At 51.1% G+C, this 26,343-nt stretch overlaps 1 protein-coding gene and 1 pseudogene across 2 annotated transcripts in view; one reads left to right on the forward strand and one right to left on the reverse strand.

The window, feature by feature from the left end:
* Sec14l1 (SEC14 like lipid binding 1) overlaps positions 1-26,343 on the forward strand; it is a 45,831-nt gene that overhangs the window by 12,343 nt on the left and 7,145 nt on the right. For both annotated transcript variants that reach the window (XM_021176546.2, XM_021176545.2), the window contains exons 3-12: positions 15,856-16,005; positions 16,104-16,235; positions 17,663-17,791; positions 18,149-18,383; positions 19,222-19,331; positions 21,446-21,635; positions 22,800-22,888; positions 23,370-23,440; positions 24,405-24,576; positions 24,841-24,975. In XM_021176546.2, the coding sequence (XP_021032205.1) occupies positions 15,856-16,005; positions 16,104-16,235; positions 17,663-17,791; positions 18,149-18,383; positions 19,222-19,331; positions 21,446-21,635; positions 22,800-22,888; positions 23,370-23,440; positions 24,405-24,576; positions 24,841-24,975 (1,413 nt within the window). The remainder of the gene's footprint in view (positions 1-15,855; positions 16,006-16,103; positions 16,236-17,662; positions 17,792-18,148; positions 18,384-19,221; positions 19,332-21,445; positions 21,636-22,799; positions 22,889-23,369; positions 23,441-24,404; positions 24,577-24,840; positions 24,976-26,343) is intronic.
* On the reverse strand, positions 9,198-9,871 carry LOC115032318 (annotated as a pseudogene).

Below are 26,343 nucleotides of genomic sequence, written 5' to 3' on the forward strand. Positions count from 1 at the left end.
GTGTGTGCACATCTGTTGATAGTGTAGTCCAGTGTGTGTGCACATCTGTTGATAGTGTAGTCTACTGTATGCACATCAGTTCATTTATTGATGAACACTTGGGCTGCTTCTACCTTTTGACTATGAGGTGTAATGCACACTGTAAACATTTTAAAGGTGTTATTATGTGTGTCTGATGTGCGTACATGTGTGTGGAAGTGAACAGACACCTGGCTGGAGTTTCTCACTCTTCCACTGTGAGGCTCTTGGGGTCACACCTGTGTTCACATGCCTTGACCTTCTGAGTTACTGTGTCAACCCCTGGGCTGTACTTTTGAGTTTGTTAAGATTTATTTTTATTTTATATGTGTATGCGTTTTGCCTGTGTGTCTGTCTGTGTACCATGAGTGTGCCTGGTGCCTGCAGGGTCCAGAAAGTGCCCGATCCCTTGGAATGGAGGGGGTCTCCATATATGCTGTTGTGTGCCACCATGTGGGTGCTGGGAACCAAATCCAGGTCCTCTGTAAGACAGCAAGTGCTCTTAACCACTGAGCCATCTCTCCAGCACCATACTGCACATTTAAAAAACTTTTTACTGTAATATTAACCAAAAATAAATGCTTCCCAGGAGTGTTTTGTCTTGAGCTTGTTGGCTGGAGGACAGGGTCTGATCTGAGTGCTAGGGTTGAGGCTTGTGCAGGCCAGCCCAGGTCTAGCCTCATCCCTTACATCGGACAGCCTCAGACTTTGGTGTAGTCATTCCAAGTGCAGCTGTGACGTAGAGCTCATCTTTCCTTTCTGTGGTGTTGGGGCTCAAACCCAGGCCCTGCCCACGTAGCACTGGCTTTCCCGGGTAGCCTGCTGTGGAAGGGAGATGACACAGGAGTGTCACATGGGGAGAACTGGTGAGCCCTGCTGTTTTGGAGAAAGGACTGTGGCAATACAAGAGCTTTCCTCAGGTGGGCCCTGCTCCCTCGAGGTTCTGTGCCAGTCTGAACTGCGCTTGACTTCCTGGTCTTCTGCTGAGTGTGACTTAAGCCTGAGCCCCCCAGGCTCTGCGAAGCTGCAGACCTATGCAGTGTACTATGGGAACTATGCTGGCGCCACTGCTGACTCCACGAGGCTTTGATTCTAGTTCATGACACTAGATAATATTTCCATAGCTCATTGCATTCTTTTATGTGGGCAAGCACATGGCATTTTTAAAGCTGACAGCTGCAGTTCCCTGGAACACCAAATGCTTTCCTGAAGGCCACGGATTATCTTTTACACTGAGAAATCAAACAGTTCTGCTAAGTGGGGCTTCACTAAAGGACCGTGCAGAACGGGCAGAGGTGCGCTTACGTGCCGTCTGCTCTGTTTGCCCTAGCTTACCTTTATATTTTTTTTCTTTTTAGGTCAGGATCTTTAACCTATGCTGGCCTCCAGCTCCCTGTGTGTGAGACAGTGACCTTGGACTCCCTCCTCACCCTCTGCCTCCACCTCTCAAGTACTAAAGTTGTAGACATATCGTACGCCTGCTGCCACACACGTGGCCTATGGTGGAGGCCGGGAGTCCTCGGTCCTAGGATGCTAGGAGAGGGTTCTGCCTACTAAGAGAGCTGCCTGCAGCCCTGGTGTCCTCTAACTCTGGGACTATCGCTGGTCGTTTATTTTGGTAACTGAAGAATGCTTGTCAGCACTCAGAGAGCTCTGGCTTTCCCATGTGTCTGGCCAGGCACTGCCGGGCAGCAGTGGCTTGCTGTATTTTTGTGAACAGCAGATAATGCTGGTTTAATAGTTGAGAGCAAACACAAAGAGTGGATTAACATGCTCCTGCTGTGTTAGAGCCAAGTATAGCACGAGCTACTTTGTGGGCCTGAGCTGCAGGGAAGAGGATTGAAACGGGAAAGTGGTGGGAGGAGCAGTCTTCAGCCTGCTCAGCAGAGAGCCAGGGCCCTAGGAAGGAGCTGCCCGGCTCATGGTTTGTCTTCTGCTGGCTGCCACATCCAGCAGGATGTGTGTTGTCACTGGAGCTTGCCCTTGTGTGAGGTGCCCCTGTCCTCCAGTTTTCTTGCCTGATTGTTTTTGATGCAGGGTCTGGCTATGTTGGCCAGCCTGGCTCAAGCTCCTGGCTGATTTGTGGTCCTTCCACCTCAGCCTCCGTGAGCGGCTGGGAGTGCTGGTGCCAGCACACGGGCCTCCTCTACTGTACCTGCTTGAATACCATTATAATAAAGGAACTGGTCAATACTTGGGATTAAAGGAATAGTTTTCTCTCTCTCTCTCTCTCTNTTTTTTTTTTTTTTTTTTTTTTTTTTTTTGGTTTTTTGAGACAGAGTTTCTCTGTGTAGCCNTGGCTGTCCTGGAACTNACCATGTAGACCAGGCTGGCCTCAAACTCAGAAATCCGCCTGCCTCTGCCTCCCATGTGCTGGGATTAAAGGCGTGTGCCACCATGCCCGGCTATAGTTTCTCTTTTAAAGGGGTTCATTTGTTAGCTGTGGGTGAGTGTGGCAAGCACATATAATCTCAGCACCCAGCACGTAGGCTGTGATGATGCAGAGTTTGAAGCCAGTCTGTCAGCCAGTCAGTAACTACTGGAGGGTTTGTACGTGCCCCCAGTGCAGATTCCCTCAGGGATCCAAATCAACCAGACCCTTAAACTGGGTTTTGTTTGAAATCCAGCCAGCAATTGACCTTGCCGGGGAGGGGCACGCCCTTGTATTGGTCTGCTCCTGTCCAGATGGAGGTTTGTTGCCACAGATAGCTGACCTGTGTGTTAGCACTTGGGTGCTGTGGTCCTCAGAGGTTGCTGGACATGGGGAGTTGTCCTCCAATGCATAGCCTAGGCAGGCTTCGATCTTGTAATCCTCCTGCCTCAGTGCTGGGATTACAGGGGTGAACCACCACTTGTGGCCCAAAAGTTTAGAACTCTGAAGAAACTTAGCAAGTATTAACTGTGTAGCAGTGAGGCAAAGGAGGACCATGTGTCACTGGGGGTGGGAAACGATTCCAAGATGGCCCAGTGCACCGCCTTCCGGAATCTGCTGGTTTTCTGGAGAGCCCACACATCTCTTCCCCTTGTGCTGGTTCTCAAGTGTGCAGTGGGCAGCAAAGCCGTCTCCACAGGCTATCTGATGAGCCCGTCTGGCCTGACCTGGCCTGGCCTGGCGACCAGCCTGGCTTGCTCTGTGGCTGACAGGGAGCCTGCTGCTGAACCAGCTTGTGCAAAGCTAAGAGCAAAGGGGTGGGGGTGGGGGCAGACTGCTGCAAACCAGAGTGGGCCGGCTGCACACAGCCCAAGCTCCCCTCTGCACCTTTAGGCAGTGCACAGTTGCCCAGGGGCTAGTTTAGAGTCTTGCTTTAAGAGACCTTCCGCTGTTTCCCCTGATCTCTATCCTCCTCAGACCCCTCTGGTCTCACCTGTGCTCTGCTATGCCAGTCAGTGCCCTCCTTCCTCAGCGTCCCTCCTTGGTGTTTCATGGCCCTCCTAGTCTCTGTCTTTTAGGTGGCACAGCATAAGTCAGTCAAGTGCCTGCCATGCGTGGGTTTCAGGCTCTAATTTGCCCTCTCATATTGCCTCCCGGTTAGTCTTAAGGTGACAGGCCTTGGAAAGGCAGTGAGTGGCATGGATGACGGCCGAGGGCAAGGGCATGGAAGTAGACTTCAGGAACTCAGTGGGGGTCATCATGATACCCTGGCAAGGCTTTGGACCCTGTTGTGCAAGGTTTCCTGGAAGGACTGTCGTCTGAGTACAGCAGTGTGCTTCCTGGGCTGTGGGACCCAGGCTGGTGTGGACACTTACTCAGGCCACCGAAGTTCCTGACGCCATTGTGTGGGGAGTGTTAATACCGTTAGCAGCACTTGCTTCCTTCTGGGCGGGCAGCCTGCAGCAGGGGCACACTCCAGAGAACACCTGGTCTGTATATTACGGATTTCTCTTTCTGTCATCCTCACCTTTAGGCTTACTTAACGGTGAGCCAAGCCTTGCCTGTCTTCATGTTATAAAGGAAATGCTTTGTTTGCAGGGCCTAGTGAAATGACGGTGTGCCTTGTCTCTGTTTTCTGACTGAGAGAGGGCAGGGTGCTGGTGTTTACAGCCCACTTCTTTTTCATGGCTAGCGAACTGCACATTAACGGCTTCCTGACCCAGCTTCATGAGTTTTGACTCTTACATTTTTAGTGTCCTGAGAGATGATTGCCATTGCATTTGGTGACCATGGGCTTTCATGTGGTCCATTTTCAGAGAACTACAGAATGAAGTCCTTATTTTGGCCAGGCTCAGGGTTTAGGCCTGAAATCTCAGCTGCTTTGGAGACCGAGACAGAAGGATTACAAATTCCAGGCCTCCTAGGAAACTTAAAGAGACATGATTTCAAAATAAACATTGAAAAGGTTGGGATTCAGAGACGTGGTGGCGCCGTGCTTGCCAGATGTGCTCGCCCAACGTGCAGCATACCGGGAGGGACCCCAGGGCAGTCTTAGTTTGTGTGCAGACTTTGAAATTGAAAGACGCTTGTTGCTCTTCAGAGCTCAACTGGCCCTGGCAGTGTGCCCCTGCCTGCACCTCCTAGTGCTTTCCTCCCTCCCAGGAGCTCAGTGTCTGTCATAGCACATCTGCTGCGCCTGGACAGACTCCGAAACACTGGCCTGCCTTAGTCTTTTAACAGTGCTTTGGGCTGAGGAAGATGATAGGCTGTGAGGGATTGAGGGATCACCTTCCCCAGGACACTGTGTGTCAGGATGGGGGCTGTCTCACTCTGTGTGTGTATGTGTGTGTGTGTGTGTGTAAGCTAACCATGTGCATACAAGTAGACTTTATTTTCTTTTAGATTTATTTATTTTATATATTTGAATACACTGCAGCTGTCTTCAGACACACCAGAAGAGGGCGTCAGATCTCATTACAGGTGGTTGTGAGCCACCCTGTGGGTGCTGGGGATAGAACTTAGGACCTCTCTCAAAGAGCAGTCACTACCCTTAACCACCGAGCCGTCTCTCCAGCTCCCAAGTAGGCTTTATTTTTAAGAACAGTTTTATGTTTAAAAAACAAACAAAGAAAAACCCCTGAGCACTGGGTCCTGGAGCTTTCGTGGCGCCGCCCTCCTGCCTTGCATGTTCTGTGTGGTTGATTGTTGCTACTGAAGAGCAGGTCCTGGTGACTTAGTCTGCTTGGAGCCATACTTTCCTCCGGCGCTCCACTAATGCCTGTGTGTTAAAGCGCACGCGCTTGCTGTTGTGGAACCCCCTGCGGCAAACCATCCTGGTTATTTAAGAATGAAATAGAAACATGTCAACTTAGGTAGATTTTTGAAATGCTGTTCAAATAACATAATAAATGGTATGCGGCTCACCTTATGGTAACAAGGGTGCTGGGAACTTTGCAGCAGAGCTTCATAGAATAGCATTGGGGTTGATAACTCAGAGAAGCCAACCAGAAATGCCGGCCGGGATGGTTAGCTTTAAGACCTACACAGGTAGGTGCACGGTGTGGTGTCTTCAGGCTGTTTGTCTGGATGTCAGTCCTGAGCTTTCAGAGACCGTCTGGCTCTTAAATGAGATGAGGATAAGCCTGAGTTTTGTACTTGAGATTAAAATATGGAAGGTGCAGTTAACCAAGCCTTCTTGCTTATACTTTGAATTGATTTGAAGACTCAGTAGCTTGCTTCAGCCTGTTACTGTTACAAACATTTCTTAGTGGTCTTGCTGGGAGGTCTTTTTTTGTAAGATAAAAATATGTCTATATGTGATTACCTCCATGCGTGTGTGCGCACACCGTGCAGGAGCCTGGTGCCAGCGGAAGCACGGAGAGAAGGTCAGATCCCCTGAAACTGAAGTTATAGATGGCTGTGAGCTGCCATGCCGTGCTGGGAACCGAACTCGGGCCCAACAAATGCTTTTCCTCATAGAGCTGTCTCTCCAGCCTCTGGCAGGAAATTCTTGAAGAATATAAGTATTTCTGGATGTGAGGGCAGTCGGGCTATGATAAATGTCACCCCACTTGTAGCAGGGTTGATTGGTCTAATCTGTCCGGCAGCCTGGGTGCCCCCTCCTCCCTCACTGCTCCATGTTGAAGAGGATGATCGTCCCAGAGTAGAGGAGGCCTTGTCCTCAGTCAAGGGCATAGACGTGCTGTGCTCCCGGCTAGAGCCTCCTGACAAGCTCTCAAGAAGTGAAGTATATTGAGGTAAAATGGTCTAGACTGCCTTGGGAAACCAAGACTTTAGCTGCTAGTTGGTCCTTTAGGTTCAGCTAGAAGCCGCAGAGGCAGTATGGACCAGACTCTTCCATACAGCCTCCAGAGCAGATCCAGTGCTGCCTGTCACCCAGGACTCGGGTGGGTAGAAGGGCCAGTCTTGGTTGCGTTGAGACTCTGCCTTTAAAGAAAAACAAAGCCAAGCATAGTGGCTTTGTCATTTCAGCACTTGGGAGGCTGAGGCAGGAAGATTGCTGAAAATTTGAGGCCAGCCTGGGTTACAGAGTGAAGAAGCCCTGTCTTAGAACTGACTGTCAGTTTGTAGGTTGACCATGGGCATACAAGTAGGCTTTATTTTTAAGATCAGTTTTATGTTTAAAGAAAATTGAACAGCTAGGCCCTGAGCTTTCGTGGAACCTCCCTCCTGCCTTGAGTTTTCCCCACTAGTGTCCTGTCTGAGAGGACTGGTGACTTAGAGTCTGCTTGGAGTCTCACTTCCCTCGGGCGCTCCACTAATGTGCCTGTGGGCAAGTTTAGATGGAAACTTGCTGATTTATCTTTTTTCCCCTCCACAATCCTTTGCTTCTGCTCCTGTTGTAGACCAGGGTCAGGGGACCCCACTGCTATGTAGACTCCGGTGGGATAGCCCAGTGCTGCGTAGAGCTAGGGAGGGGGCTGCTACCTGCATGCAGACACCCCCCCCCCAACAGGCCAGAGTGCTGTTTCTCAGTAGGACACTGGTGGAGTTTAAATCCCCTTTCCTTTCCTGTGATCAGCAGCATGGAGCAGAGGAGCAGGCACATGGCAGATGCTGACATGCTGATGCGGGATGTCCTGGTCTGACACTCTTCCCTTGAGTGTCGTGTGCGCGTTGGGAGTAGAGCTGGTTTGTGCATGGGATGATAACTGTGTGGATGCTGAGGAGAGATGCAGAAAGGCTCTCTTAGTCAGAGGGGATGTGGAGAGATGAGATGCCCGTCAGTTCTGTTGCTGGGTTCATGCTTGCATCACCCATGCCTTCCCCACACTACCCTTCTCTCTAAGGTTCCACAGATCCTAGACTAGCCTTGAACATGTTGTATAGCTGAGGACCACCTTGAATTTCTGATCCTCCTGCCTCCACCGCTTGAGTGCTAGGATATGGCATGTGCCAGCACACCTGGTTTATGCGGTGTTAGCCAAAGCCAGTGCTTACTGTGTAGTTCTGGCTAGCCCAGAACTCTCTGTAGTGAGAGGCAAGCACACCACTGCTGGAGGACACCCTGGCTGACACTCACATGGTTTTTAAAGAATTACTTATTTTATGCGTATGAGCACACCGTAGCTGTCCTTAGACACACCACGGGCTCTGAGCAGAAAGATGCATGCCGGGCGCTGGGAAGCCCTAGTGTGTTCTTAGCTGGACTTTTCTGTCCTATAAGATAGAAAACAGGCCTTTCTGAACAAAATCACCCAGAAGGTGCGTTTATCAGCACCATGGACTTGAGGGTTTCTCTAAGATGGAGTTCATACTTAAGCTGCAAATATGTTTGATTTTAGAGGAGATGGTTTGGTGTCTATCGGTTTTTACATGCACATTTTTTTTCAGCCTAGGACTGAGGATGGAGAGAGGGGACGCCATAGTCACCTGGCTGACTCCCTGTGCATTTAGAGTTGCGAAGCCAGCAGTGTCTTGCGCTGGCCAGCGGGCTCTGGCTGGGCTGCACAGGTAGAGGTGCCCAACTGCTTAGCTTGAATGTCTCGAAGGAGCTCAAGTTTTTAGTATTTTAGTTTCTTTAAATATATTATTACATATCAGCACAAAGTTGAGTGCAGACTCAGCAGAGGAGGAAGAGTTTGAGGCAGGATTGGGCTACATGATGAGTGAGATACCATCTCAAAACCAAAAACTCAGTATGAGCACTGGGCTTGCCCTGGGACTGGGGGCTGCCAAGCAGCCGATCCCGTCCTCCCTCTTCCTTCTTTCCTTCTCTTTCTCTGTCTCCCTCCCTTCTTCCCTTCCCTCCCTCACCCTTTCTCTCTATCTCTGTCTCTGTCTGTCTGTCTGTCTCTGTCTGTCTGTCTCTCTCTGTCTCTCTCTCTTTTTGTTTTTTGTTTTTTGATGATTTCCTCCAGACAGGATCTTACTGTGTAGTCCTGGCTAGCCCAGAACGCTCTACATAGACTAGACAGACTGGCCTTGAACACACAGTTCACTTGAACACACACTGGCCTCTTGCCTTTTTGTCTCCCAAGTACTGGGATTAAAAGTGGCCACCTTTAATCTATGCTACTAAGCCTGGCCACAGGTAGGTTTTTCTATGGCTTCTGTCAGAAGCACACAGGCCTAGCGAAGAATGAGCTGTGATCTAAAGCAGTTTTCCTGGAGCTGTCAATGTCAATGTCTAGACTTGGGTATCCATAAGCCTTCACCCTGCCCCGTGGTACAAGGGATCAAACCCAGGCCTTGTTCTTGTAGGCAAGTGCTCCACCACTGAGCTACCCTGCAGCCTATGCTTTTGAGTAACAACAATACACCAGGGTATCTGAAACATTTGTGGTCCCTCCTTGGAAACTGAGTTTGATGCAGAAATCTGAAAGCCTTCTCTGGAATTGACCTGGGCTATCAATGGTTCCTCTCCAGTGACTCTAGCTGCCCTCTGTAGGCCTCTCCACAGATATTTCCTCAGAGCTGGCTCTTTCTCAGTAAAGGCTGCAGCCAGCCTTGCCCCAAGTGTGTGCTGTAGCTTATAGCTGAATCTGTTACATTATTGTTAAGTAGGTCACTAGCTTATTTAAGCCCCTAATACTCCTGAGTCCTCCTGTTACATCCTCCAGCATCCTTAGCTTAGGGCCTGTGTGTCACAGGGGTGTGCGTGTGTGTCCCTGAGTGTGTATGTACACGTGGAGGTTAGAGGACAATTCTCAGGGAGTTGGTTTTCCTGGTACCTTGTGGAATTTGGGATCAAACTCAGGACATCAGGCCTGCATAACAGTGCCTCTACCTCCAGCTGTTTTTAAAATCCAATAGTCTTTTATTGAAATTATTTTCTCGTTGCCTCTTAGCCAGCTGGGCATTCCACTCCACCACTGTTGATGTCATCTATGATGTCATGAGGGTGGTGGCCATCCGAATCACAGCCCACAGACTGTGCAGTACCCAGGATCTGCTGGGCAGTGGTGACAGTGTCATTAGATGTGAGGTCCACGGTGTATATGTAATGTTCTTCTGCTTGTTTCTGTGTCTCGGTGGCACCTTGAGGGCTTTGATGACCAGGGCAGAGGCAGAGGGCACCACCTCAGTCTGGGGCCTGTCTCTTCTGGATGCTCAGTTTTACTGTAACCCTGAGACCTTTCCAGTCACCGCTGCCCTTGGCAATGTCATCACCAGCCCAGACAATGATTTGGGAGGCCAAGGCGAATGTGGGCACTAACCTCGCCTCCAGTGCACCTCAGATACATGACTTTGATCTCGGGGTCAAACTTGCATGGCATGGTGGAGGCGGCTGGTGTCGGATGAACCGGGATTCGGGAAGACTGAAGACGTTGTTGCACAGTTGCCTCCTCTTTTGCAGACCCTGGTTTGTTTTCTGAGGCTGGGTTGGCCTTGAGTAGTGGGAGGGGCATCGGATAGCTGCGTTCCGCACCGCACCGTGCCTCTGGGCTGCCTCTGAGCTGCCGCTTCCACAGGCGGTGGTCAGTCAGTGGCGCTAGGACTTGGTGCGTCTGCCTCCTGACCGTGTTGAAGGATCCGTTGTGATATTGAGCACTTATGGTTTAGTTTATGTGCTCACTGACTTTTTTCCAGGATAAACCTGTGCCTGAGAGTCACTCTTTTTGGTCATATTTAGTGTTCCAGAACATCTCACTTTTCCAGAAAACAGCTGGCTTGGTTTGTTAGCAGAATTGGGCGTGAACACAGTTCCGTTTGGAAGGGGTTGTTCTTTAAACAGAATTTCTTTTAAATAAGTTTTCCTGGCACCCTGCGGTACTCCGCTCATTAATTCAAAGTCAGTCCGCCTTCACTAATACGGTTTTCTTCAGCACAGCGCTCGCTGTTAATATGTCAGCAGCACATCCAGAAGTTGGTTAAAGCTGAACGCTCTGTCGCCACCCCCACCCCCTAACGGCAGGCTCCGAGCCCTGTGAAGGGGAAGAGTGGGTGTGGACACGGTGGGAGGAAGAGTTATCCAGGAGGCAGCTTCCTTCTGGGGGAGGAGGCAAGTTAATAAGGCCCTAGTGTTGTTTTTATTATTCAGACAAGTGCTGCTTTAAACACAGTGCAAGCGATCACAATAGCTTTCTCTTTCCACAGCCAGCCCCCCTGAAAGGGAACGTCTCTTGCTGAAGAACTGATGTGTGCGGGCTGGGCTCGGCTCAGCCCCTTGACTCACTTGCTGAGCGCTGGGTGTGTTACAGACTCACTCTAGGCTAGGTGGGCCCTGTGGGGTTGCTGCTGCCCCTCTGGGTCTCCTGTCAGAGCAGAGCCGATGAGGCTCTTGGGCTTGTACAGAGCCTTGAAAGCAGGAGGCTTCCTGCTGCTAGACTTGGTGTGCATGGGCTCCATGTCACTCCAGCCTATGGACCCTGCGAGAGAAAGGTACCACTCAGCAGTCCTACCCTGGGGCGGGGCTCCGACAGACACCCGGGTGGGGTTTCATGTGTAAAATGTAGCAGTGTTGCATTTAACCAGCCACAGGAAAGACAGTACATCCTGTGTTAGTGTCCCTCCCTCCCTTCCTTCTTTCCCTCTTTCCCTCCCTCCCTCCTTCACAAAAGGAAGAAAGGAAAAAAAAAAGACCCATAGCTGTATCCATACGAGTGCATGTACAGCCACTGAGGGATACCCTAGCCCTGGGTTCTGGGTTGGTTTGTTTTTTTTAAATTTGAGATGCTGGCCAACCGAACCGAGGGCCTTGTGCACGCCATGAAGGTGCTTTCCTCTAAGGCTTAGCCCCAACCTGCCCCTTCAGCCCTGTTTTACTTTTTGTTGTCCAGGCTGCTCTTGGGCTTGTGATCTCCTGCTTCTGCCCCTGAGCCCCTGGCATTGCCTCCTAGGCAGGAGGCAGGCTCCTGGTTTCCTGTTCGTGTCAGTGTGTTTATATTTCTGGCTCAGTGTAATACAGCTGGGGCTACACAGAGAAACCCTGTATGGAAAAAGCGAGAGTGGGGGGGGGGGAGGAGGAGGAAGAGGAGGAGGAGAAGAGGAAGTTTCCCGGAATAAAGCTCTTTCTTTTCCTTTGAATATTTTCTCCAATTTTTTTTTGTTATTGACTCTCCTAACTTTTTGTTTTGGGAAATTTCCACTTGTAAAACGTTGCTAGAGAAGAGCAGTAAGCACCATGGCAATTCTCCACACCTGTGTGACAGGAACGTTGGAGGACAAGTTCTGTCTGTATTGTGAGACTTTAGCTACTGAAGGATGGGGTTTCTGAGAGGCCGTTCGTTCTCCTGACTACTGAGATTGGTCCCAGCCCGGCCTTCAAAGTACAGTAGTGATGCTATTGATAACGTGGGCTGCTGCCTCGTGTCCCCGGGCTTGGTGCGTGGCTGCCCATTGGTGTTCCAGGGTAAGGTGGAAGCCGCACTTTGCCCCACACCCCTGTAGATTGCAGTGTTTTCAGCCACGTGTGTTTCTGTTGCGGCCTTGACACTTTGTTTCATTTTATAAGTGTCATGTTGTATGTCTTGGTGTTTCACCTGCAAATATGTCTGTGTACCACGAGCTGGGGTCTCCTGGAACTGCAATTACAGATGGTTGTGAGCTGCCCCGTGGGTGCTGGGGACCAAACCTAGGTCCTCGGCAAGAGCAGCTGGTGCTCTTAACCTCTGAGCTCTCCGCCCGCCCATGTTTTATTATTTATTTATTGGGGGTGGGGTGGGGTTGTTTTGGTTTTGCAAGACGGGGTTTCTCTGTGTAGCTCTCTGGCTGTCCTGTAACTCACTTCGTACTTCAGGCTGGCCTCAAACTCAGAGATCTACCTGCCCCCGCCGCCGCTGCCGCCGCTCCCGCCCCCCCTCCAATGCTGGGATCAGAAGCATGGACCACACTACCCAGCCCTGATTTTTTTTCCTTTAAGATTTATTTATTTATTTATTTATTTATTTATTTATTTATTTATTTACTATATGTGTGTACACTGTAGCTGTCTTCAGACACTCCAGAAGAGGGCATCAGATTTTTTTTTACAGATGGTTGTGAGCCACCATGTGGTTGCTGGGAACTGAACTCAGGATGTTTGGAAGAGCAATTGGTGCTCTTAACCGCTGAGCCATCTCACCAGCCCTTTTTTAAAAAAAAAAAAATAATAAAACAACAACAACAATTTTAACTTTAGAATTTTATAGAATTAGGAATTTTCTGAATTTCTTCTCATGAGTAGTGGAGATTGAACCTGGGTTCTGCACACCACTCTGGGGTCCTGCTGTTGCTTCCCGACCCTCCATTGGATAGAGCTAGGGGAAGTGACAGATTTTCATGAGACTGGCTTGTCTCTGTCTTCAGGGGCTGCTTAGCAGCTTGCTCAGAGCCTCACAGGTTGTCGTTGCTGTTGAACACTAGGCGCTGGTGCCTGTGAGCCTCAGAGGAGGAGTTCACAGCAGCCTCCGCAGGCTCCTTCCCCTTGCCCCTTTGGTTAGTCTCCTGTGCTGATAGTGTGCAGGACTCGTTGGCCCCGGTGACTAAGAAACAAAGGTTGGACTCATTGGTTTGCTTAGGAAGCAATTTTTCCATAATAAAAAAAATGTTTATTAGCAAAGAGCTTGTTTCAGGCATTGAGGTTCTTATTTTCCCAAGAGCAAATGGAGAACTGAGATTTGGTCCCTGCCCTGTGGTTGGTACTGCTGGGTGGCCAGACGGGAAGGGGCATGGAGAGAGGAGGGAGCCGGAAAGCTCTCTGCACGCTGGCGCGGGAGACTCTGTACCTTTAACCTCTCCTGAGCCTGGGTGCCCAGGTGCCACCTGGCTGATTACCTTGAGGTACAAGGGAGGGGCCCTGCCTTGTGAGAGACTGCACAGGTGGTGACTTCCTAGGGAGTGAATGGGTTTCAGTTACAAGGCCTGCTGTGTAGGTGTGTCCACACAGCTTCAAGAAGAGAAAGAACGGCAAGACATGGTGGCACACACCTTTCTCCCAACACTTGGGAGGCAGAGGCTGATCTGCAGAGGTTTGGCCATGTAGAGAGACCCTGTCTCAGCTCCACACACCCTCCCCCCAATGTAGTGATGTGCTTTGAAAGTGGCTCCTTTAGGTGTTGACCAAGAAGAGCCTCCCTCTGCCATCTTTGTTAGACGACTAGTTGTTCGTTCTTACAAGATGTAATCTGGAGCCCTTGTGTCCTTGTCATGGCATGTCAGTAACAGGAGGTGCAGCTGGCTCGCAGCCCCTTCCCACTGCAGAGCTTTCAGGGTGCAGCACAGAATTCTTCCCTGGAAGACTTGGTCCGTCATGGCCTCCTGAGGCTTGTCCCTGGAGTGACCTGGCAGGTAAATGAGCATCCCAAATGCTAGTTGTGCATAGAGAGACACTACTGTGTGACATGTGACATCCTGGCAGTCATGGAGTTTGGGATACGTTTGATTGGAGGAGAGGAAGCTAACCCGTATGTACCATCAGTGCCGTGTGCCGGCCGCCTTCCTTCCAAGCTGTCCTCACATGCTCACCCAGTCTCTGAAAGTGAGACTCTCATTGCTATTGGCACTTCCTTCTCTCCCCAAGAGGAGGCCAGGGCTGCCGTGGCCTAAGGAGGACCTTGTCAGAAGATAAGGATCCAGTTCTTCCTGCGGCATTGTCGCTTCCTCCATTGCCTTCACCCTGGGATACAGCTGCAGGTCCTGGTCCTCACTGCTCACTGTAAACACAGCTCTCTGGACTTGAGCCCCAGTGAAAACCCAAGACCTGTCCTGTGTCCCCACGTTCCTGCCCCGCCAGGCTGCTGCTTTCTCCAGCTCCTGTACTGTGCAGCACCTCTGCCATCGTGATCCTCGGCAGTGTGGTGCGCATTCCCTGCCTGCTCTTTGTGCCTTGTAGCTGCCTACTACGGTGCCTCCTAAGTACCTCAGATGGATGCGACCTGCAGTTTCTCAGAGCAGATGTGGTGATGATCTTGGCTAGCTGGAACTGAATCGAGTCCTAGCCACAATCCAGGTGGAGCGGTCCTGCCATACTCACGGCAGAGGTTACCTACGGTCAGATGGGCAGACCTGGCTGGGGAGCGGCAGTCGCCCGCCCTCTGCACTGTGCTTTCCAGCTGGCTTTGGGGCTGCGCCTGTGTGCAGGCCACCGAAACCGCTAGTGTGGTTTTGACCATCGGCACACATCTCCTCCTTAAATACACTTTTGGTTGCAGTTACGACGAGACCTCACCCTGAAATGCTCTCCCCGCTTTTAGTTAGACACCTGCCAGTCTTGTGTGGTGGTGCTTGCAGTGCCTCCTTCCTAGAGGAAGCGTGCTACAGAACAGGTACGGGGTTTCCTGGGCCTGGACGGACGGAGGCCTTAGATGTGAGTGTGTTCACAGTTCTCCTCTCAGTTGCGCAGAGTTAGTCAAGTCTGGTGCTTTGGTGCATCCTGTAGAATTCACGCATTACATCACAAGCTTTTCCTTCCCTTGATTCTTGTTTTGAGATAATTGTTGATTCATAATATATTAACATAATTGGAGATAATACTATAGTAAGCTTCCATGAGCTCTTCAAACCCATTGCCACATGGTAACACGTTGTAGAGGAAACATCCGTCATCAGGGTTGGGGTGGCAGCCGTTCCATGTGCACCAGTGTCTTTCTCATGGCCCCTAGTCTTCAGTGTCTCTAATTCTGTATAAAATCAAGGTCGTCCTTACCTACGTAGTGAGTTTGAGGCCAGTGTGGGACATGTGAAACCCCATAGCAAATAGAAAGGTGGGTTCCAGCAGGTGTGGCTGGTTGGGCTGTGGACGCTCCACGCGCAGAGGTGGAGCGTTTTGGACGTGTGCGTTCTGAAGGACGTGGAGTTGCTGTTGTGAGCAGCAGACAGACGACTGTTGGTGACTTCACGCTCAGAGCTCAGGCTTGAGAAACGTCTGCTTTCTCCATCACTCGCATCTGTTCACAGTCTTGCCAGCAGTGTAGCCCTGGCTGTCCTGGAACTCACTTTGTAGACCAGGCTGGCTTCAAAATCAGAGATCCGCCTTCGTCTGCCTCCCGAGTGCTGGGATTAAAGTTGTGTGCCACCTATTTCTTTCTTCCATTTAATTCTTTCTACATTTATGGAACATGATTTAGGTAGAACCCAAGCTGCAGGTCAGTTGAATGGGTTCTTAGCATGCACACGCTCAACTGAGCTGCATCTCGGAGGAGAGGGAGCGATGAGCTGGGTCTGTTTGCCTGCTGGCCTGCATCTGCAGCACTGAGTAGCCGGCCGGCCTCTGGCCATGTGATGCTAGCTTGAGGGAACCCTTCCTGTCCGTTGCCTTTCAGAGTCACGTTAGCCATGTTGGTTCTTCTGCCTTGCCATATAGATTTGAAGGTCATCTTGCATTTAGTTCTAGAAAAGCCTACTGGGGTGTGGCACTGTGTTGAACACGCATGCCTACGTGGGCAAAATCGCCATCCTCCGGAGGTCAGGGCTCGAGGCCATGAACCTGGATTGTCCTTCTTTCATGGGATCAGCTGTACTGCAGTCTAAGGTGCAGCAGCGACGGCTGTCATTTTTTTTCTGTCACTATCATCTGTCCTCAGGCCTATGAGAGGAGGTTTCCTACATGTCCTCTGATTCCAATGTTCGTGGACAGTGACACTGTGAGCGAGTTCAAGAGTGAGGATGGGGCTCTTCATGTCATCGAGAGGCGCTGCAAGTTGGATATAGATGCGCCCAGGCTGTTGAAGAAGGTAGCTGGGGAAGGACACTGTGGGGGTCTGTGGGTGAGCGCATGCTCGCCCATGAGCCGGGGAACTCACCGCCTTCCCTCCTTATCTCTTCTTCACAGATCGCAGGAGTCGATTACGTTTATTTTGTCCAGAAAAACTCCCTGAATTCTCGAGATCGCACTTTGCACATCGAGGCCCACAATGAGACATTTTCTAACCGGGTCATCATCCACGAACACTGCTGTTACACGGTGAGTCGTGGCACCAGCTCGCTGGGGTCCTGCAGCCAGTAGGGACAACAGGGTAGGGTGGCGCTCTGTCCTTCAGCCACTGCTGTTTCTCCTTTCAGATGAGTGGTACAGTGGGGACTTGGTGTGGCGTTCTGAGGGGAGGGTTGTCGTAGTGTGACAGTCAAGGCTGCCAGCTGATGGCGTGACTGTTCTTTTTTCTGAAGCAGTGACTCACTCTGTACCCTATCTTGGAATTTGCCATGTAGACCAGGCTAGCCTTAATTTGCCACTGTCTTCTTGCCTTGTCTCCTGAGTGCTGAATTACACGTGTGTACCATGACACTCAGCTCCTGATGAATCTGTTTTGTGTTTTGAAACAGGGTTTCACTGTGTAGCCCTGGCTGGCCTGAATTCCCTGTGTAGAGTGGGCTGGGCTGGAACTCATAAAAGGTCTAGCTGCCTCTACCTCCCAAGGGCTCAGACTAAAAGCATGTAGTACCAAGGCCAACTTCCCGATTGCTTCTAAGTATGGAGAGTTTTTTCTGGCCTAGTGTGACACTTTACAAGTGTGTGCTGACCTAGTGTGACACTTCACAAGTGTGCACTGAAGCTGAGGTTGTGTGTCTTTGCAGGTAGAGCTCTGAGCACCTGTCCAACTTGCTCTACACTGCATAGACCCCAAGCATGAGAATAAAACCCCTCCTAGTCTATGTCTCAGCTGTTAGCCTCCTTCACAGAGACCCCAGTGACACACCGAACCCTTGCCACACTTATCTCTGTCCCTTCCTCCTCACGCACCAGCCTTCCACTACTTGCTCTGCCTGGCATCCAGCCACACCAGTTTGCCGGCCCCTCCCCCTGCTTGGCCTTTATCCATAGCACTGCCTCCCAAATAGCCATGTGGCTTTCTCGCCTCTCATATCTGCAGTGCCTCTGTCCCTGGAGTCTGACTGGCACAGAATGTGGCTCTTCTGTTCGTGTGGAGCCACCACAGGTGCTGGGTGAATTAGCAGACAAGAGAGCCAGAGGTGAAAGCTGTAGTCAGGCACTCAGGGACGGTCCTGAGACAGTTATTAGCGCCTGTGCACGTCAACTGCGTCTGGGTAACTTTCTGCCATGCTTTCCTCGTTCCTCATGGCAGTGATGTCATTAAACATCTCTCCTCAGCCGGGCGGTGGTGGCGCACGCCTTTAATCCCAGCACTTGGGAGGCAGAGACTGGCAGATTTCTGAGTTCGAGGTCAGCCTGGTCTACAAAAGTGAGTTCCAGGACAACCAGGGCTATACAGAGAAACCCTGTCTCGAACCCCCCCCCCCACACACACACACAAAACCCCCCAAAACCAAAAAACAACATCTCTCCTCTGGGTGCTGGTCTGCTAGCCAGGGCACAGACAAGTTGTGTCTCCATGGAGAGCATTACTGGGAACGGCTTCTCTCCACCTGCAGGTTCACCCTGAGAATGAAGACTGGACCTGTTTCGAACAGTCTGCAAGTTTAGATATCAAATCCTTCTTTGGTTTTGAAAGTACAGTGGAAAAAATTGCCATGAAACATTATACAAGCAACATTAAAAAAGTGAGTAGCTTTCTTGAGGTTTTATGGAAAAGGGAGGCAGGAGTCTCTGAGAGAATGACCACATCTTGTGCCTTCTTTAGTTGTTTATTTGTGGAGACAGACTTCCACATTTACTTAAACTCATGATCCTCCTGCTTCAGGCTCCCAGGCATTAGGGTTACAAGTGTGTACCGTGTCACCCAGTGAGAACCTGGGTGGGTAGGTGGGGCTGGGAATTGGATTCAGGGCCTGGTGCACGAAGCCAGCCTTCCGCCACAGAGCTTCCTCCACAGCACCCAAGTTCCCGTCTGGGTGGTGTTGTGTGAACTGGGGCCTGGCTGCTTGGGGCATGCTCACCCTAGCTGTCTTACCTTAAAGGGGAAAGAGATCATTGAATACTACCTACGGCAGCTGGAGGAGGAAGGCATCACCTTCGTGCCCCGCTGGACCCCGCCCCCCGTGGGACCCTCAGAAACATGTTCATCAAGCAAGAATCAAGTCACACCTGCAGCTGTCCTTGTCCCAGACACTGCTGCTGTCATGGAGGGGCTGAGCGGGGAAAACCTCAGTAGCCCAGGAGCAGCGTCTGAGCCCGTGGTGGGAACCCCTGACGGTGAGCCTGGCCCCGCTGAGGGGAACCCACGGCTCTGCCCAGCCTTGTCTCCTCAGGCAGTCCATCTTGCACAGGAGAGAAAGTCTGTCCGCTTCAGGCCTTGCCCCTGACCCTCCCACTTAGAGAAGGCACACTCACTTTCCTCTTGTTTAAACAGAGTTATTTCTAATGTCCACGCCCTGGTTGTTGGCGGTCAGTGACTGACTGTAAGGCACTGTCCTTGTCCACAGCTTTCCTGTCACATGGCTCCTGTGCTTCCTGTGTGGCTCCTCTCAGTGCTCAGTGACAGGTTTTACCCCTTTAGTCATGGCTGTTTCAGGTTGGAAATATCTTCAGGTCATATTTGGGTCCACTGAGGCACAGAGCAGTTGAGAGACTTGTCAGTGGTCACACTCACAGCTACTGAGTGGCTGGGCTAAGAGTACATTTACAGTGGCTGGGCCCAGGGCTGTGTGCAGAAAATCAGAAAAGAGGCATTATTGGATGAGTATCTTTCTCTTTCCTTCCGTCTGCTCAGCTTCGGGCAGTGCTGGGGAAAGGGCGGTGCTCTTGACCTCAATCGGTTAAAGATACAGGGCTGGCTCTGCGGAGGTTGGCCTGTCCTGATCAGCGCTGGGTTACAGGCAGAGGGCTGGAAAGAGGCTCGAAACCTCTGGTGCTTATCTTGATCTCATCTTAAAGAGGCTTACTTACCTGTGCTTATCAGCGATGCCTCCCTAAACACTCAGGGTGGCTGCCAACGCCGCTGCCCCACTCCCAGCACACCCTGCCCACACCAGCCAGACAGAAGGGCTCGGGGTTCTCTGTGGTAAATAATGCTGTGCACATTAAATTCCAGATAAATTAGATGCCGACTACATCAAGAGATACTTGGGTGACCTGACTCCCCTCCAAGAGAGCTGCCTCATTAGACTGCGCCAGTGGCTCCAGGAGACACACAAGGGCAAGGTGAGTGTCACCTCTTCAGTTCCATCCCAGAATCACTCCCCAGTCTCCTGGGAAGCTGAGGACTGAGCAGGAACTAAGTGACCACTTCCACTGTGCCTCCTCCTGTTCTGAAAGCTCATGAGTGTGTCTGCTGTGACACAAAATCCTTAGGCAGGCTTAGGATGCCATCCATCCTCACAGAGCTGCCATTTGCTGCACTTCCCAGACAGAGGTCAAGCTTATCAACCACAAAGTGCCAAATCACAGCCCAGAGTCTGTTGGTACTGAGTAGCTGAAGGCTAGACATGTTGGCGCATGTTTAAAGTGTAGCCCTTAGCATGCAAAGAAATTAGCTTTGTTATGACGTTTTTGTGCACACATATCATTAACTTTGAGTGTCATTCCCGTCGCAGTGGGGCTTTGATTTTTGACATTGCAGGAGATCCAGCTCCACCGGCGTGAGGTTTACAGGAAACAAGCTGTTCGGTGTGCCTGCCCAGCTATGGACATTGTCAGCTCCACACGGAGCTGGCCATCCGTGTGGCTGGCCTGGTCCATAGGGCTTGCTTGCCTGGGTTCACAGCACACAGTGCCTGCCAGCCGTTAGGGAAGCTGCTACAGAGGAGGAATGGCAGCCTGTGTGCCGGCTGTGTGTGAGCAGATGCTCTCCAGCACCTTCAGTCCTCACAGCCCTGTGGAAGAATGAGTGCAGTGTGGGGAGCAACTCGGAGGGAGGGGTTAAGCATGTAGCAGAGGCCTGGGGGCTAGTGCGGGCTAGATAAAGCAGGACACTCGGCTCCAGCACCCACAGGCTGGTCGTGCCCCCTTCTCCCTTTGCTTTTTGAAAGAAATATAGGTAACTGGTTTATTAGGGTGAGAACTAACTTTTCTTTATGTTTTTAAATTGTTTTTGGTTTTTTTTATTTATGTGTGTGTGTTTCCTACATGCATGCCATGTGCATGCAGTGTTTGCAGAGGCCAGAAGAGGGCATTATAGTCCCCGGGACTGGAGTTACAGATGGGTGTGAACAGCCCTGTGAGAGCTGGGAATTGAACCTGGGTCTTCTGGAAGAGCAGCTGGTGATCTGATGGCTGAGCAATCTCTTCAGCTCCCCCTTTCTTTTCTGGGAGAGTCTTACTCTCCCAGCTGCAAACCTTCAAAAAAAAACCTTTTAATTATTTTATGTTTATGGGTATTTTGCTTGCATTTATAACTACTGACCTGCATCTCAGCCCCAAATACTTGAAAACTTTTGATCCTTTTGTGTCAGCCACCCAAGTGTTGGGATGATGTGTGTGCCACCCTCCTTCCTCACCCACACTCTCACTTCCGCATGACTTTTGTTCTTTTCCAATGGTTGATGCCAACTCGGCAGTACTGCTTCACCTCAGACGGCCAGGAGGGGCCTGAGAGGCATGGCTCCCACTCACTTCCTGCTCTCCTGAAGCCCTCACTGCCCTCATTCCTGGGTGTGTGGCCCGGAGCAGGTTGGGAACACAGTCCCAGCTCTGTTCTTCACTCGGGCAAGCTTCCTGTGGATTGACGGCAGTGGATCCTAGAGAATATTCTGGTGTGTAGCACCGCCATCATGTCCACACCAGCATCTGAAGTGTACTGTGTGCCGAAAAATGAACTTGCTGCCAGGGTGTAGGACTGAGGCAGGAAGTTTAAGTCTGTTTGCAGCCAGGTGTGGTGGTGTCTGTCTGCCCTTAGTTAAGGCAGAGGCAGGCGGGTCTACCTAGTAAGTTCTCTCCAGAGCTTCATAGTGACACCCTGTCTCCAAAATAGCCAAACAAACACAGAGACCAGTTTGCCTGCCTCCTCCAGACCAGACTTGGCTGGGTTGAAAACAGAGCGGTCGGGATTGTTATCCCAGCACTCCTAGGTTTTAACTTTGTGAACATCGTTCTCCAGATTATTGTAGCTTTATTAAAATGACTCCTGGGGCGAGTTTTCTGGCAAGGGATGGACCCTGGGTCTTGTGCATGGGAAAGCGCTGTGCCCCACAATGCGCCAACCTAGGAGCATGGCCTCTCAGTGACATGATCAGTGCAGCTCACTGTTGGCGGGGTTAGGTCAGGGTTTGACCTCTTGCCCAGTCACTCCAGGTCCCTTAAAGCCTTTGTTCTCCTAGATCCCAAAGGACGAGCATATCCTTCGGTTCCTGCGCGCCCGGGATTTTAATATTGACAAGGCCAGAGAGATCATGTGTCAGTCTCTAACCTGGCGGAAGCAGCACCAGGTGGATTACATCCTGGACACTTGGACTCCGCCCCAGGTCCTTCTGGACTACTACGCTGGGGGCTGGCATCACCATGATAAAGGTAGGTGAACCTGAGCATGCTCACAGCGCTGCAGGCTGTCTGAAGCCCTGCAGCGACAGTGGGCGGGGCCTTCCCACCACGTGACTGGCTGGCAAGACTCTTCTTGATGCCCATTCACACCCAAGCCTGAGCAGCCAGGCATGGGAACGGGGGACAGGTGCCTTGTCTTCTGTTTTAAGTCTAGTTGAGGAAACTAACACTGAGTGTGTAGTAAGATATTGACAGACCTGCTGTGTTAGCTCATTTCTCTAATCAGCATTTAGGAGACAGACGGATCTTGAAGCCATTCTGGACAATAGAGCTAGAGTTATAGGTGAGACTGTGTCAAACAGAAGATTGACAGATGGGTTTTACTAACTGTCAGAAGAGCTAGGTGTGGTGGCTACTGTTTCTACTCCACCCCTTGAGCAGAGGGAGGGGGTTTCTGTAAGGTCAAGGTTGGCCTCATCTACCTAGCAAGTTGTAAGCCAGCCAGAAATCCACAGTGAGGTCCTGGGCTTCAGTGGGGAGTTCTGCAGGAGGCAGCCGAGAGTCCCAGGCACAGCAGACTAGTGTGCTGAGGAGGCTGATCTCGGTGCTACCCCTCCAGCCTGGCCAGGGTCCGGGACCACTTCTGCAGGAGGTGCTGTGGGCCAAGAGCCTCTCTACTTGGGTGGGGTCATCACAGGCTCTACAGTGAGCCGGGCGGCAGGGCTGGCTGTGGGACTTCAGGGTCTCCAGTGTACATCCTTGGGGAGGAAGGCTGGCTTTAAAGATCTTGACAACAATTTTTAAATAATTTATGGGAAAATTATTTTAGAATTAAACAACCAAAACTGTGTACTCATAGAAATGATGTCCCCTGTAGTGAGCACTGAGCTTAGCAGCACCCATGTTCAAACAGGCTGGGGAGCCAGATAGGCTGCACCCCACTTCAGTCCCCCTCGGCCTGGCCCGGCAATAGCTCGAGCCCCGGGGCCCGTGGCTTGCTGTCAGCTAATAGCTTCTGTATCTGTGAAGGTGCTGCCCTACCAGACCATCCTGACACAGAAGCCAGTCTTCCTCAGAGTAGGCCAGAACCCTATGTGTATCTCAAGCACAGGGGAGCTTCCTTAGCCTCTTATGAGGGCTCTTAGAGATCTGTCCTTCCACTCACCACAGCTTCCTCCTTGCCTTCGCTTGCAGATGGACGGCCGCTGTATGTGCTTAGGCTGGGCCAGATGGACACCAAAGGCTTGGTGCGAGCTCTCGGAGAGGAGGCCCTACTGCGATACGTACGTGCTCAGCTGGGAGTGCAAGGCTGGAGGCTGGCCTTGTTTTTGTTGCCAGCAGGACTAGGCACCACAGCAGGCTACTCAGACAAATGTGTAGTGCTCCACCCTTGGGGAGATGTGCTCTACATAAGGGCTTCTTAGGAGGGGACACACACACGCGTGCACTCGCGCACGTTCAGTCTCTCTCTCTCTCCCCCCTCCTACTGTCCCAAACGAGCTTGTTCTGCAAACACCCCCATATCAATCAGTGCCCAGGTGACTTGAACTGCCACTTTCTTAGGGCCACCTGCTTTGTCTGCTGTGGCTGCTCCTGTCTATTCTCTGTAAGGGAAATGTTTGTTGTTGCTGTGTGGGGTGTGTGTGAGGACAGTGCTTGAGGTCCCATGTGCACCTGTCATCTTGCCTTAATTCCCCTCTGTGGAGTCTGATGTCACCTTTGCCTTCTGGGACTGACCCTTGCTGTCACGGCCTTTGCTTACAGGTTCTTTCCATAAACGAAGAAGGCCTGAGACGATGCGAGGAAAACACCAAGGTCTTCGGCCGGCCAATCAGGTGGGTGGCCTTGGCTCTCTCCAGCAGGTAAAGAACAGGAGCTAAATCAGCTTCCTTCCGTTGCTGCTGGCCCCACCGCCTGATGGTTACCGTTTACCACATGTAAACACATGTAAAGGTTGAAAAGCAAGCGCTGAGGTCAATGGCAGGGTTTGTATTTGTCAGCCTGATGTACCAGTCTGCATGGCCCTGGGAGCCAGACTGCAGGTGAATTCCTGTGGGCTTTGTTTCACTCCCCCAACCCCCAGGTCTTTTCTAATTGTGGAATGCTGTTGTGAAATGGCCAGAGAAAACCTTTTAGAAAAGAAAAGCCAGGCACAGTGGCTCAGGCTGTGATTCCCACGCTTGAGAGACAGAGACAGGAGGAGGACGAGCTCAAGGTCATTGTCACAACGCACGGTTCAAGGCCAGCCTAAGTCACCAGAGACCCCATGTCAAATAAAGTGGGCATGACTCAGGCTGAACGGCGTCGGTTCTGCCAGGCCAGGGTGTGCAGGGCCCCTGCTCACAGCTGCTTGTCCTACTGATTCCTGAGGCCGTGCTAGGCCTGTGGCTATCACAGTTACCGCAGCTCACACCTGAGGCCATCAATGCCTGCTGTCTGCTTTGGCAACAGGTCAGGGAGGTAGCACCAGCTTGCTCAGCACTGAGCAGGTCTGAGGGGCTCTTTAGTTGTGTAGTTGGAGTTTCAGAGCTAGGGTCTCATTAGCCCAGGCTGTCCTTGAACTCCTGAGCACTGGGATTTCAGCAGTTTGTAGTCTGTCTGGACTTCATCTTGTACTTCAGGTGTTGTTCCTATTCTCTTGAGCCTCTGTATTTCATACACATAGATATAAATAAGGGGTTATAGCACTTTAATTTTTTAAAACTGGTATATTTGGGAATGGCTGTAAATGACTTTTATATCAAAAGAAGAAAATTAAATCCATTTAAAGAAAAACCCATGTCTTCCTATAACTTGCAGTTCGTGGACCTGCTTGGTGGACCTTGAAGGGCTGAACATGCGCCATCTGTGGAGACCAGGGGTCAAAGCCTTGCTGCGAATCATCGAGGTGGTGGAGGCCAACTACCCGGAGACGCTGGGTCGCCTCCTCATCCTCCGAGCCCCCAGGGTCTTCCCTGTCCTCTGGACGCTGGTGGGTTTAGATGTTGTTCTGTAGCCAGCAGGGCATACTCAGTTCACATCTCCCACTGCAGTCTCAGCTGAGCAGGAGAGAGCAGACAAACACATAGAGATAGAGCAAGGCTTTCCTGAGGCCTCAGTGCTCAGGCAGTAGACTCACAGAGCATATGCTAGCTGTCACCTGTCACCTCACCCACACATGGTGTCACACGCAGGCTTAGTCTCTGAAGCTCACAGCTCCCCAGATGAAGTTACTCTTGTGTCTGCTCACTTGCAGGTTAGTCCATTTATTGATGACAACACCAGAAGGAAGTTCCTCATTTATGCAGGAAATGACTACCAGGGCCCAGGAGGCCTGCTGGATTACATCGATAAAGAGATTATTCCCGATTTCCTGAGTGGGGAGTGCATGGTATGTATGGGCAAGAAGGTGCACACGGCACATGGTTTGCATGAAAGGGTTGTGACCCGTTGGTTGGCTTTATTTCATCAGATCCACATGTGGGCCCTGGGCTGACGCGGCTGAGCCCCTGGGGACTTTGTTGATGATGCACATTTGCATTAACACTTGGGAGGATTTGTTATGGGGCCGAGCAAAGCACAGCTTTCTTTATTCACACAGCATTGTGCGACTCACATCTCTACTGCATCAGGAGTTACACGTTTCACAACTATGGCTTTTTACATGATTCGGGGGGTGCACATGCGTGTGTTTTCGTGTATACGCACGTGTGGTGTGTGTGTGTGTCTATGCGCATGAGTGTGTGCATACATGTGTGCACGCATGCATGTGTGTAAGTGTATAGGCCCAAGGTTGACTGTTGGTCTCCATCTTGTTATTCGGGGCAAAGTCTCTCATTTGAACCCAGGACTCACTAATGAGGTGAGTCCACATAGCCAGCTTGCTCCAGGATCCTTCCCTCTGGGTCTCATGAAGTGGAATTACAGGTAGGCTCCTCTGCCCACTCAGCATTTACAGAGGTGCTAGGGATCCAGAGCAGGGCCTCACAGTTCTGTGACCTACACCTCATCTTTAAGGACACTTGCAAGGCGTTGTTGCCTTGTCTCCAAGGCGGATTTCTCCTAGACTTAAGTAAACAGACGGAATGTTCAAAGTTGGAAAGCAGAAGAGGGGCTTCTCTGTTTGTAGATTTGGGGTTTAAGAAGTGAGGTGATGGGGCTGGAGAGATGGCTCAGTGGTTAAGAGCACTAGGTGCTCTTCCAGAGGTCCTGAGTTCAATTCCCAGCAACCACATGGTGGCTCACAACCATCTATAGTGAGATCTGACCCCCTCTTCTGGGGTGTCTGAAGATAGTTACAGTGTACTTACATATAATAAATAAACAAATCTTAAAAAAAAAACACAAAACAAAACAAAAAAAAGAAGTGAGGTGATGGATAGATAGGTAGCCAGAGTGCTCTGCTTGCAGACCCTTTGCTGCGGTGCAGGAGTCTGATGCTGGGACATGCAGGCTCGTGCCTAGCGGCTTGACAGGAGGATTCAGGGACTGGAGGCTCACAGCACACAGTAGGAGTGCAAGCAGCAGGGAGTCAAGGTCCTTAGCAGGCGATCTAGTCTCACTTGATGGTACTATTGGTCTTCTGAGGGGTGTGCGCTGGGAAACAGAAGAGGTGGGCTTGATTTCAATGAGGAGATTGAAGATGCAGTACAGGGAGCAAGTCATCAGGAGCAAGGTTAGCGCACAGGTGGGCTGCGGCACCCTTGCCTGCTGTCAAGGGGAAGCGCGCATCCCAGGCAGTTATGACAAAGACTGAGGG

Source organism: Mus caroli, chromosome 11 (genome assembly GCF_900094665.2).
Source record: "Mus caroli chromosome 11, CAROLI_EIJ_v1.1, whole genome shotgun sequence".
Taxonomy (NCBI): Eukaryota; Metazoa; Chordata; class Mammalia; order Rodentia; family Muridae; genus Mus; species Mus caroli.